The 13940-nt window shown below is 47.0% G+C and overlaps 1 protein-coding gene and 1 non-coding gene across 3 annotated transcripts in view; one reads left to right on the top strand and one right to left on the bottom strand.

Moving 5' to 3' along the window:
* Positions 1–10301, top strand: part of LOC144096633 (uncharacterized) — a 46674-nt gene extending 36373 nt beyond the window's left edge. The window contains exons 8-10 of one of the 2 annotated variants that reach the window (XM_077629457.1): positions 220–346; positions 7346–7384; positions 9617–10301. In XM_077629457.1, the coding sequence (XP_077485583.1) occupies positions 220–346; positions 7346–7384; positions 9617–9827 (377 nt within the window). In that variant the 3' untranslated portion in view covers positions 9828–10301. The remainder of the gene's footprint in view (positions 1–219; positions 347–7345; positions 7385–9616) is intronic. The other variant, XM_077629458.1, reaches the window with a different exon arrangement.
* Positions 8107–8178, bottom strand: TRNAS-GCU (transfer RNA serine (anticodon GCU)). Its single transcript has one exon. It is a non-coding gene; the product is annotated as a tRNA-Ser (tRNA).
* Positions 10302–13940: the final 3639 nt, after the last annotated feature.

Below are 13940 nucleotides of genomic sequence, written 5' to 3'. Positions count from 1 at the left end.
AATATCTGGGGACGACACCAGAGTTTTGTAACGTGTTTTAGGGTGGTTATATATCACGCAAACTCTATTTAATGGATGGACAAAACCAAAATTAAGTTTGGTGTGTTGTTACGTTCCTTCAAACCATCACTGTGAACGCCGCCGGGCATGTCTTCTGCAGTTGCATTTATTTTGTTTGCATGGTTTGCCTACTAACGATTAAAATGCATCCTGACGCAGAGTTTGCTGTGGCCTTCCAAGATGACCGCTGCGATCCGAATGACGACGCCATCAACGAATGCTCGCAAACTTTCGTGCACAACGTGTCTCAGTCAGGACCTGACTTGAGTCATGACGCAACTGACAAGTGAGTGATCAATGCATTGCACTTCTGAATTCTCATCAAATGCTGAACTATCACGAAGAAATGTAAAATGCTTACATCTGCAACGCGAACTCTCTCTTCCTGGCCAAACTGACGCAGCCCACAAAAGCATTCGCAGTTTTCCTGACTGTTCAGTAATTACAGCTATTAGCTTTCCTTGAAGCTGCAAATAATATTTATCTATTTATTATTCTTCAAAGGTCCTTTTTGGGACACTACATGAGGGGTGGTGATAGAACGGCAAAAAAATGGCTCTGGTTAAGCCTGGGGTGACGGGACAGCTACAACTGGCCGAGTGGAATTTGCTCAGTTGATTTCCAAAATTAGGCTTTCGCCGCTCCGTTTCGCTGGGCGTTCCTTCTTAATCTTCATCCCATTTTACACGCCGCAAGCGCAGAGCTGTGGCAGCTCGGTTTCGCCGACCAACCACGTGACGAACCACGTGATCGGCCACGGCGTCGTGCCGCCGGCAGCTGCTCCGCACCACGTGACCAACCCCGTGACAGCGTGGCAGCGTAGCCACAGGGTGGCGGCGCCGCCACGGTGAAGGTAGCTATCGCCACGCTGAATGTAGCTATCGCTACCAATAACATTATACATTATTTACCATGATTAAAAATGGTTTGAATTGATGAAAGAGCTTCCTCGATAGCGGATTTGTATGGCTGATGGCTGCTCATGGCGGCCATTTCTGTCGGGAGGTCATTTCCAGTCACGGGAAGTCTTAAAGGAACAACAAATGCTGGAATGTTGCGATATGGGTGCGTTCAGAGTATGCAGCGTACGGGTGGTTATGGTGGATTATGGCGGTAAATGGGCACTGTAATTTGAACACCGCAGTTTCTGCCACTTTTTTGTCCAGATGTTATTTGTCACTGAAATTTTTGTTTTCTACCAATAGACGTTTATCCTCCACCATCACCATCGGAATTTTCAATTAAAGGACCGAAACTTCTCACCAGATGCTCCCGTAAGCAGCAATCTATAGTCAGACGCTATAGCTGTCACATTCAGCCTCAAACAAGCTAAAATTCCATTTAGAGTTGAAGATGCCGAGTCGCACACTGACAGTTGCCGTCCACTGCAGAAGCAAATGATGATCTCTAATATGCGCGACTTGTGGACATATCAATTTCGCCTGACTGACGGGAGTCGGTGATCTCGTGTGTTTGCGTAAAAGAGAAGGCATATGGGCCATTGTTTGCAAAATGTAGAGCCGAGCATCCGCAGCCGTAATAAACGCGTAGCTGCACGACGACCAAGTGATCACAGTCATCGGTTAATAGTGGTATTAAATATGTGGACAGGGCTTCTCTCATTCCTCACGCGGCCGCGCGAAAAAATGAACTTAGTTGCTCCACGAACGCACGCGCCTGGCAGCGCTTCACCAGGGGTACGCTGGCCAAGGACATTTCGCTAAAGTGGAACATGTGAATAACCGAGAGTGACACAACAGAAGACTTCAGAACGAAGTTCATATCTTCCCGCTTGCGAGCTGCGTGTGTCCATAACCAATGTTGTACCCCAAGCGGATGCAGAGAAATTGTATGGGGAATGGAGGTATGCTTTCTTCTAATAGAGGCATTCTTTCTTGTGCATAAAGGAGGACATTTTGGTGCATGATTGGACACGTTGCGGGTGAGGGATGGGGCGTTTCTGAGATTAGAAACGTAGTCCATCATAACGGCACACCCCATCTAGTATATAAAACCAGCACATTGTGTTCAGTTCAATTATTCCTTTTAAGCCATCACCATCCCTATCACAGCTGTCTTCTCAGTGCGACTTCCCAGCATTTCCTTTCGCTTATTGACGGCCTTGGACCGATCTACCAACGCGACAAAGTTTTCTTTAAACTTTATTTAGGTGTAACATCAAAATAGGAACTGTCAAAACATCTAGATGCTCTATTTCCGACCTGGCCATACCGTTTCCTGCCGCTGAGCCAAGAAAAATTAAACTAGCGTGAGGATTTATTGTACACCACTCCTGTTTCAGATCCGAGAACAACACATTCTTTGACCTACTATATTGATTAATCACTCGCGTGTTCCAGCGAATATGAGACCTTTTGAATGGATCAAAACGCTTTCAAAAGGCTGAGAAAGGTCATCCTCAGTGATTGAATACGTACTGGCGAAAACTGCTCTCGCTTACACAAAGATGGAACCTACTGGCCGAGCGACAAACCTGAATAATTATAACAATCAAGACGGCTTAGTGTGCCATAAGAGCCACCACAAATACTTTGGTGCTCATCTTTGCACAGATATTTCATGAGCCTTTCGCATTACACATGCGCCGTCGCATCAGAATCATGAAGAGCAAAACCGCAAAACAGGACGGGACTGAGGCAGGCGACAACACAGGGCGGTACTGACAACTGAACATTTATTGAAACACAGCAGAGCTTATAAGGATCAGTCGCCATGTAATCTGGAAAGCAATCATAAATCATAAAAAGAAGATGAAGCATGCAGAAACATTTCAATAGCAACCATGACGAAAACATTCAGTGCAGCGAAAGGAATGAAACCGGGAAAGAATGATACAACTAACCTGCGCAAAACCAAGCAAAAAACAACCTATTGAAACGCTGACAAAAATGCTAACTCTTTCTGAAAAATAGATACAGAAGGCGTGCTGACACACTTATCTGGCTCCGATTCTAGGATGGCAACAGCCTCGACAATTTCCCTTTCCAACTGCCCCTTTCTTCTTCCTATGATCTCTGTACAATTAAGCTTAGGATAGCAGCCCTTACAATTGCGACAATGAACGGGCAGGGCAGGTCCTCCGGGCCTACTCAAGGACCGCGCATGCTCTTGCAGATGAATGTTTAAACATCTGCCAGTTTGTCCGACATAAAATCGACCACAGCTGAGGGGAATCTTATAAACCACCCCCGTCGCGCATGAGATATACTTCTTCGAATGCCTCATGCCGCAAACTACATGCGTTGAAGTCTGCTTCCTCACCAAATTGAAGACTTTTGAGAGCTTGCAGGGCGCAGACATGACCACGTCAACGCCATATCTGCCTGAGATCTTCTTAAGGGTGTGGGAAATACTGTGAAAATATGGTTAGACAACACACTTATTTCGACTAGGTGGCTCATGGGAAAAGGTGTCTTCTTTTGCCGTCTGGCGAAGCTTTTTGAGCAGCGATTCGGCCACAGATCTTAAAAGGGAGCTTGGAAAACCCGCCTTTTCGAGTCGCTCAAGTTGAAGAAAAAACCTGAGCTGCACTTTGTGATGGCATGATTTCAAAAGCGCAGACCTAAAACAAGAAGAAGAAGCAAAGGCCCGTTTGACGAGCTTTGAATGGGATGAGTCGAACGGCAATAAAGCTTTCTTCGATCTCGGCAGAAAAGCCCAGCATACATGGTCATGTTGATTAAAATCTTATTTTAAGTCGAAAAACTGGATGTATCCATCTTGCGGAAGCTCAAGGGTAAAAAGGGTAAAATTTAGAGAATGTGAACATCCAGAGAACACAGCCAAAAGCTCATCTGCTACGTCAGCTAATACATCATTAGGCGAAAGCTTTAAAAGGAGAAGAAAATCATCTACGTATCTAAAAACGCTATAAATGAAGACATGGGTCAACTTGCGTTTCAGCCCTGGATTTAAATTGGTCAGAAAGATTTCGCACAACAATGGGGCAACGCTGGAACCAATACAGATTCCTTTCTTTTGAACATAGTGTTTACCATCAAAAGAGACAATGGTTGAAGTTAAATAGAACCTGAGCAGCTCCAAGAAGGAATCCACAGACACACCACAGGAGTTATGGAAGTCAACCACGTCACCAGCTTCGATGAGCTCCCTTACAACACTGAAAAGTTCTCCATGTGAAACAGAATAAAATAACTCTTCGGCATCAACGGACACCGCACAAGTAGCAGCAGGGACGGCTGTTTTCAGCAATTCAACCAAGTGATGAGATCCGTCAATCTTGAAAGGGTCTTCAGGCTTTAGGTTTTTAAGATTGGTTTGCAGAAACCTGCTGGCGATTGTTACAGAGAGAGGAAGTTGGCAGAGCGAAGTCAGCAGGTTTCTGCAAACCCATCTTAAAAACCTAAAGCCTGAAGACCCTTTCAAGATTGACGGATCTCATCATTTGGTTGAATTGCTAAAAACAGCCGTCCCTGGTGCTAATTGTGCGGTGTCCGTTGATGTCGAAGAGTTATTTTATTCTGTTCCGCATGGAGAACTTTTCAGCGTTGTAAGGGAGCTCATCGAAGCTGGTGACGTGGTTGACTTCCAGAACTCCTGTGGTGTGTCTGTGGATTCCTTCTTGGAGCTGCTCAGGTTCTATTTAACTTCAACCATTGTCTCTTTTGATGGTAAACACTATGTTCAAAAGAAAGGAATCTGTATTGGTTCCAGCGTTGCCCCACTGTTGTGCGAAATCTTTCTGGCCAATTTAGATCCAGGGCTGAAACGCAAGTTGACCCATGTCTTCATTTATAGCGTTTTTAGATATGTAGATGATTTTCTTCTACTTTTAAAGCTTTCGCCTAATGATGTATTAGCTGACGTAGCAGATGAGCTTTTGGCTGTGTTCTCTGGATGTTCACATTCTCTAAATTTTACCCTTGAGCCTCCGCAAGATGGATACATCCAGTTTTTCGACTTAAAATAAGATTTTAATCAACATGACCATGTATGCTGGGCTTTTCTGCCGAGATTGAAGAAAGCTTTATTGCCGTTCGACTCATCCCATTCAAAGCTCGTCAAACAGGCCTTGGCTTCTTCTTCTTGTTTTAGGTCTGCGCTTTTGAAATCATGCCATCACAAAGTGCAGCTCAGGTTTCTTCTTCAACTTGAGCGACTCGAAAAGGCGGGTTTTCCAAGCTCCCTTTTAAGATCTGTGGCCGAATCGCTGCTCAAAAAGCTTCGCCAGACGGCAAAAGAAGACACCTTTTCCCATGAGCCACCTAGTCGAAATAAGTGTGTTGTCTAACCATATTTTCACAGTATTTCCCACACCCTTAAGAAGATCTCAGGCAGATATGGCGTTGACGTGGTCATGTCTGCGCCCTGCAAGCTCTCAAAACTCTTCAATTTGGTGAGGAAGCAGACTTCAACGCATGTAGTTTGCGGCATGAGGCATTCGAAGAAGTATGTCTCATGCGCTACGGGGGTGGTTTATAAGATTCCCTCAGCTGTGGTCGATTTTATGTCGGACAAACTGGCAGATGTTTAAACATTCATCTGCAAGAGCATGCGCGGTCCTTGAGTAGGCCCGGAGGACCTGCCCTGCCCGTTCATTGTCGCAATTGTAAGGGCTGCTATCCTAAGCTTAATTGTACAGAGATCATAGGAAGAAGAAAGGGGCAGTTGGAAAGGGAAATTGTCGAGGCTGTTGCCATCCTGGAATCGGAGCCAGATAAGTGTGTCAGCACGCCTTCTGTGTCTATTGTTCAGAAAGAGAGCATTTTTGTCAGCGTTTCAATAGGTTGTTTTTTGCTTGGTTTTGAGCAGGTTAGTTGTATCATTCTTTCTCGGTTTCATTCCTTTCGCTGCACTGAATGTTTTCGTCATGGTTGCTATTGAAATGTTTCTGCATTCTTCATCTTCTTTTTATGATTTATGATTGCTTTCCAGATTACATGGCGACTGATCCTTATAAGCTCTGCTGTGTTTCAATAAATGTTCAGTTGTCAGTACCGCCCTGTGTTGTCGCCTGCCTCAGTCCCATCCTGTTTTGCGGTTTTGCTCTTCATGATGTCATACCAACTGGCCTACACCAAAGTCCTTCTAAGTTGCATCAGAATCATTAAAGCTACATTCTGTTTCTGACAGTATTTCGCTAGATCATTTTACTTTAGCTGGACCACAACTCCAGTTGCTTCTTCTATTGGGCCTTCCTGTAGTAACAGCATAGTCACCATGTCGCAGTTCATCCAAAATAGGGATACTTTATTCTTGTATCCAACTACAGATACTAACCCAAAGTAACTCAGATTAAATGGGGCACTTTCCTGAAACCATTTGTGAGCATGTCATGACATCGCTCTCTTAAGGCCATACGGTAGGCTGATATCAGAAAAAAAAAACTCGCAGGACGGTCACGACTGTGTAACGCGATATTCAGCAAAAGCTGTTGAGGCATTTAGTTTTTGGGATATATTCCTGGCGCACTGGTGTAGTTGTCACGTGATGCAACCACTGCACTGGAAGGCGGCTGTTCCAAACAGAGCCACGCGTAGGCTTATGCGACCCAAATCGACCGTGAACTTGTCACGTAACATTTAACCGTTGGACACCTGGCACGGTCACGTGATCATGAGACGTGTGTAAATGTCGTGACAATGTCATGGTCACGTGACATAAATCTCACGTGACCATGACTTAACGCCCCCACCGAATACGGCAACAGCGACGAGAAAGCCAGGGACGGGCGCCTGACAGCTATTGCTATAAAAAAAACGACTTTAGGCTTTCTTGCAGTACAAAATGCCGAAACATTTATAACATTATTCAATAACTTGTATGCTTTGTCGCCCTTTAGGAGAGCCAGAAAGGCCTGGATTATGAAAAGTAGTGACTAGAGGGCATGCCCGATTTCTCACTACCATATAAGTGTTGGTAAACTATGATGTGTGAAGTTAAGCTAAGACTTTTCCTGAGCTCAGCTGATTCTTTAACTGCTGTCAGGCAGAGCAATGAAGCTGCACTGTATGTTTAATTGGACGCTGGTGCGTTTTCGCCTGTGCTTTTCTTACCAGATGTGAGGCACGCGATTATTTCGCTCCTGTGTGGGTATGTTCAAAGTTTCCATCATTTTAAGTTGGAGATTTCGAAAACATTCCTAAAGCAGTTTGGGCCACGTATTCGCACATGTTTGCTCCTGACAGCCACGCCTGTCGTGGGCTGTGCTTGAAAGACTGCGACACTTGGTGTGACATTAAGCGCTATAATACGAATGTGTTTTTCTGCGTGAAAACTCGGCTTAATTAGGTCTGTTTTTCAGCAATCGCACAGCTGCTGCTTATAACGAAGAGTCTCCAAGGTGAGCACAAACTGTGTGCGAGTCGTTTAACTTTGTAATCTGGGAGCGCGCACCGCTGAACACCTTAATTTGAGAGAACATCTCCAAAGTACTACCATCTTAAGCAGCTTCACTGAAAGCAGCATGACTGGAGTTAACGACTTCTGACATTCCTGGCCCGCCGCGGTGGTTCAGTGGTTAGAGCGCTCGGCTACAGATCCGGTGTTCCCGGGTTCGAACCCGACCGCGGCGGCTTTGTTTCGATAGAGGCGAAACGCTAAGGCGCCGGTGTGCTGTGCGATGACAGTGCACGTTAAAGATCCCCAGGTAGTCACAATTATTCCGGAGCCCTCCACTACGGCACCTCTTTCTTCCTTTTTTCTTTCATTCCCTCCTTTATCCCTTCCCTGACGGCGCGGTTGAGGTGTCCGCCGATATGTGAGACAACAGATACTGCGCCATTTCATTTCCCTAAAAACCAACCAATTCCTGGCGACAGCAATAATATTAATAATAATTGGTTTTGGGGGAAAGGAAATGGCGCAGTATCTCTCTCATATATCGTTTGACACCTGTACCGCGCCGTAAGGGAAGGGATAAAGGAGGGAGTGAAAGATGAAAGGAAGAAAGAGGTGTCGTAGTGGAGGGCTCCGGAATAATTTCGACCACCTGGTGTCTTTAACGTGCACTGACATCCCACAGCACACGGGCGCCTTAGCGTTTTTCCTCCACAAAAACTTAGGCGCCGCGGTCGGGTTCGAACCCGGGAACTCCGGATTAGCAGTCGAGCGCCCTAACCACTGAGCCACCGCGGCGGGTCCTGCCGGCAGCCCAAGGAATTAGGGATACCAGTGAGGTGCTAACCCCTGCTATGTTTGCTTGCAGTGGGCCGTCGACGAAAGTATTTCACTAAGAGAGGTGGAGAGCAGATCACAAAGAACACTACAAATTCAAACCGACAAGCAAACAAGCGTCACATTGACACTGGTACTGACTGCACAGCTATTGCTACTAAACAGAAGCTTCAGTGCATGTTCTAATTGCCGTAGAGCGGAAATAAATGCGCTTTTCGTCTTTTACGTTCAACATATCAAAATGTATTTTTGTTGCGTTCCACCGATTATTAAAGCAACAATAGAAGAACAAAATTCTGATGTTTTCTCGAGGATTATTAGCACAGAGATGCAACGCTCCTGTTTTCGAACGGCTGCCATCAGCTCAGAAGGTCATTTTCTATGAGTGTGTTATTCCGAGAAAGCACATAAATTTCATGCTTCCTAAAAAATATCGCGAAGCAGTGATTGCTTGCTGCAAAGCACATGTCCTCCTACATTAAAAGAGAGATTGTGGAATAAAATAAAACAAACTTGAATGTTTTCGGTGGTGTAGGTACTGAATAAATGGGTCCTAAGCATAGCCAATAAACGTGGGAAGTATACAGCCTGCCTTTTGTTACATCCTACGTGTGTTGTTTTTGTTTGATTATTATTTTGAGAACTGTACTGCTCTTGTGACCATTTAACATTGGAATATAGGACGTGTAAACATTTTAAATAAATGACAAAATTGTGCTCCTAGCCCGTTTCCAAGTCAGCGAATACGGTCTGCAGCAAAACTAGGGCATACAGCTCCCCCCTTCTGGTGTTTAAGCACATCTTCAGGCCGGTAACAGCGTGGCCTTGCAAATCACAGACGCCGCTTTTTGTAGAGAAGGGTGGGAATACCGGAGGTCGTCAGGGTATATGTTAAAAAAAAGCCAACAGCGAATGAAATTGCGGACAGTAAGTAAGAAAGTTATCCGCTGGGCTCCAGGTTAGAGACGGAAAATATTTGCGTCATTTTTCTATAGGAGACAATTGCGCCGAGTAGAGGAAGGGAGTACCATTGGCCCCCGAAGAAATTCCAACCGACCGGCGGAACGTTTTCTTCTTTCTATGTATATCTGACTTAAGCTAATTTTGCTATTGATGTCGTCCTCTAGCCAACACGAACACACACAATCAACATTACTATGATCTTTTAATTGATTATTGACTGCTCATTTCTCTCAAACACGAAGTTTAATAAAGATCATAGAAGTCTTCAATTACATTTGATAGTAAGCAAGGCTATCACGTCAGACACCTCACGTTATGAAAATTTGAAGTCTTCATTAATTATTAGTGTTTCACTTGGCAGTTATGAAACCGAGGTATGAATCCTGGAGTTATTTGAGCTGCTTTTAAAGCCCCTCTTGCCATCGGCGTGCCGCAGGCTGTTTCAGACGCAGCTGGACTGCATCCGCGGTGAGTTCCAGACGTGCGCCAAAGCCCTCCCGCTGGTCGACGGATATTTGGAAGCGACCCGCACGGCATTCGTCAAAGCCGACGTCTCGGGTGCACCCACGACTTCAACGAGCCTTTGCCTGCTGCTGCCGTTTGTACTGTCCGTCACAACAGGGCGCCTCCTTTCACGGAGTTCGTAGGACGCAGAGCATGCGGATGACAACGCCATTCCGCTGCATGAGAACAAGGCCCAGAATAGATACTTTAACATAGCGCGTACCACTTCCCGTTACTGCTTATCGCATACCGCCATACGCCACGCGCATGCGCAGATCGGCCTTAGGGCCCCAGATGGCGCCACGTTCCTGTCAAGAGCGCGCGCGCCTTGCGCGGCGGGACCAATCAGCGCGTGCGTAGTGACTGGCCACGGTAAGCAGTAGTGGTACGCGAATGCCTCTTGTACCGGGGGTGATCTCAGTGAGACTGAGTGACTGAATGCGTGTCTTTAACGGGTGGCTACGCTATCTGCGCTAGAATGTCGCGCTGGAATTTTGTATAATCCAAGCTGGTTTTAATAGAGCGTTTGGACGATGGGAACGGTCCTGCTGAATGAATCTTTTTTTATAGCCTTTGAAATGCGTGTACATAATCTTATTAAAGGTACCGTCCTCAAAGTTCTGTTGATTATTTTTCTTCAAAAAGAAAACAAGAATCTTGCATGCCCCGGCTGTTAGTTTCAGTTTCGCAGATCGGTTTCTTGAGGAGTGCGAGCGCTTTTCTCACCGGCCTGATCGCAGGGGCTTTTCAGATGGCAGTCGAAAGGATTGAGGGCACTCGTCCGCTTAAGTGAAGCACCTTGCCTTTGCGACGAAGCAGAGAAAAAATTGCCGAATGCTTAGTAGAACTAGTAGTTCATTGAAAGCAGTGCCAAACGGAAGGAAAACATGCTGCCGGCCACGGCACCACCTAATATCTTAAGCACCCGCCCAGTGGCCGGCGGCACTATAAGGGAGAGGATAACCGGGAAAGTATACAGTGCGGAAATAGCAACAAAGGACAAGTGCGAGCTGTGTGACCCATTTTAGAAAATACAAAAAGTAAAAAAAGTTTGTGCCGCTCAAGCGCGAGTGTCCCTGCACCATCCGAAGTATAACTGCCCGCGAAAAACCTCTACACATATTTCCAAAAAGCATAAAAATAATGTATATACAAAGACGAGCTTAAGTAGTCTCATCGCCAAATAATTGCGCGCTCAGCACACTGCACAAGCGCCATGACGGGGTGCCAGTTCATATCACAATACTTTATGTTGCGTACAGCGGGAAACTGAGCGAGAGTTGTGCCGCGACCTGCTCCTCAAGCTTTTGCATGCCTCCGCATTGCCGTAGCTCTGCCGGCTGTAACCCAGCAGTGGCGGAGTGGTTAGAGCTCCCAGCTGCCAGCTGCTGAGTCGGAGTACCTCGAACCGAAACGGGCCGCGGTGACCGCGTTTCGATAGAGACAAAACACAATATGCGGTCATGTACTGCGCGATGTCAGTGCGCTGTAAAGATCCGCATGTGGTCAAAATTATTCCGGATCCCTTCACTACGACCCCTTTTTATCTCTTCTTTCACTCCCTCGATCCCTTTCCTTCCAGAGCGGTTGAGGTGTGCCCCAAAAAAAGCGAGACAGTTACTGTGCCTTTCATTTTCTGACCTGTGCCGTCCGCCGTACACCCATACCTGTTATTGTCAAGAATACTCTCGCTGTGCAGCTCGCCGCACTGGGTCCGTGGGAGCCGTCTACATGGCCTTCCGGATTCTAACACGCCGTGTAGCTCACCTTCGACTAAGTCGCGAGGCGAAGAACTGACACTGCGAACTGTACTCATCCCATAATAGCGCGTTTGATGCGCCGCGTCGAAGTGGTTGGGCTGTAGGAGGGCCGAATTTGCGCCTGGCGTAGCATCGCCAGCCTGACGTGACGACCGCTCCGGCGCTCGCCCGCGCGCCGGGGACGTCGGAGTATAAACGCGCCTAAACTACCACAGCGCCACACCTAGAGCTGCAACTGCCTCCTCCGCACGCGCTGGAAGTTCTGGAGGAAGTTCTATTCGGTTGGCCAATCGTTTGCAGCAGCACTCTAAACAGCCTTTTATATTTCCCAAGCATGAATCAGCATGCCCAACACTTGTCCAAATACCATACGCCTACTTCGCCTGCTCCGCCGCGAGAGCCATCCGTCAGGTACATCGCGAACTCGTATTGAATGCTGCGCACTCAACGCAGGCGCCACGAATTACAAGCTCCATGTGCTCAACCGGAAGATGCCTTCCCAGAAATAGCTTCCGCTGTAAAAGAAATGATCTCGGCGAGAACGCCACCCAACGGATGCACTTAAGGGAAATGCGGGTCTAAGACCTCGATATTTAACAAAAAAGACGCAGTTTCGCTTGCTGTTGCAACCGACTGGCCAACTGCAGAGAACTTCTACACAATGTTTCATTCTGATTTGCGGGGAAGAAAACGCAAAGTAGTTTGCAAGGTAGTTTACTGTCCTTTCAAGAAGCTCTTCCAACACGTCCATATAGAGTTCACAGGATTGCTGATGTGTCCGCGCGGGAAGACACTCACAGGTGGTTGCGCTACGTTTCTGCACATGCTTGGGGCTGTGCAAAGATCACATGTTTGTACTGCTACATACAACGCATTCCGTTTATTGGCTCTTGTTATAAAGAATTCTCCTGCTCAATTTACTGGCCTATGCGGGCTCGAACACCGACCAAAAGGTAGCCTATATGGCCTTGCTTTTTGATAAGCAAGTTTTAAGCAAAATCTGCCTGCATCGATCTGAATCGGCGTAAAAGTGCCATTAGCTGCTGTAGAATTTTCTCGAGGCGAGCTTAAAAGCCGACTTCACAAGCTGCGCCATCTGGTGGTGGTGGTGTAAATTTACAGGCGGAATTAGCCTTTGAGTGATTGTTCCGCGCCATCATTGCGCCATCTGGCAAACTGCCAGGCGACCAGTGTCCCGGCTCACAGAGCGAGTAGGCTTCGCAGTTTGTCAGATAGCGCAGCCTGTCAAATCGGTGGCATTAGTCTCCTCGACGACAATTCTGCCGCAACCGGCTGCAGATTTTCGCCGATTCAGGACAATCAAGTTAAATTCCAATGTTAGTTTACTATTAAAACAAGGCCATTTTCAGCAGCCCTATGATCGTTGTTGGAGCCCAGCCGGCCTACTAGTTTGAGCAAGTGAATTTTTCCCAACCCGGACCGCATCCTTGTAACGGAAGTGGCGCAACGACGAGAGCGTTTTGGACGCCTGTCCGCGAGCTAAGTTCTCTTAGCGCTCTTGCAGTGTTCGGCAGGAACTGGTCAGGAAGTGGACGGACTCTTTAATAGCGTCGCTTTTACTATAATGGACAGTTTTCGTCGGAGCGGCGTCCCGTTCCGCTCAGGCAGCCCAGCGGGAACACAACTGCGCATGCGCAGCCCGCTTGGCCCTGAGCGGGCTACCGGAGCGCACCTCCCGCTCCGCTCGCTGACGACCCTAGCAGAGGTGGAGCAATTGCCGGCAGAGAAAGCAAGGCTAACCCCACCTGTAGCATTCAACACCTCAACTCAACTCACGATGGCTGCCCCCAACGAGGCAAGCACGCAGAGTTCGTCGTCGGTATTTTTTCCGCCAGCGGTGCTAACTCGGCTTTGGCATCGCCTTTGTAGATGTAGCAGATGCAGATGATGTACGTACAGTGGCTCGTGAAATCAACATCAACGTCGGGAAACACTAGTACAACCTTGGCTGGAGCTGCTGTTGGCTTTCTTTGTATATCGAGAAGACCCAACCGGTCGAAGTACATTAATATATGTTAAAAACATTTCTGCTGCCAAAATATTTTCAACTGCATATAAAATGGTGCTATAAAGAGTATTTTTACAGTATAAAAAGAAATATTGACCCTATATAGTTCATCAAATTCAGTGCTTCCAGTTGAGTTGCACAGAGGGCGCTACGAGAGTCTCCTCCGCTAAGAGAAATTCGTTTCACGCGTTCCGCTACCGCTTACCGTGAGCGGAGCGGGACCGTCGCTCCGGCCAACTAAAACTATGTAATTGCATCTTTGAGTGTGCCAAAGCAAGAAACCCTTATTTCAGCAATGATCCAATTGTGTACATCCCAGCACGGTTTCAAAGACAAACCCACGGGATGTATATTTCTGTCAAAGGCTGCTCACTTCGCTGGGGTCGTTTCTGCTATGGAAAGGTGCAGTAAATGCGTGGCTGCAGGTTCTCGGCCTCCGTGCGCGATATCTCTTGTTCACTTGCTTG

This window comes from Amblyomma americanum, chromosome 7, assembly GCF_052857255.1.
Source record: "Amblyomma americanum isolate KBUSLIRL-KWMA chromosome 7, ASM5285725v1, whole genome shotgun sequence".
NCBI lineage: Eukaryota > Metazoa > Arthropoda > Arachnida > Ixodida > Ixodidae > Amblyomma > Amblyomma americanum.
This window is presented reverse-complemented; position numbering and strand designations above follow the sequence as displayed.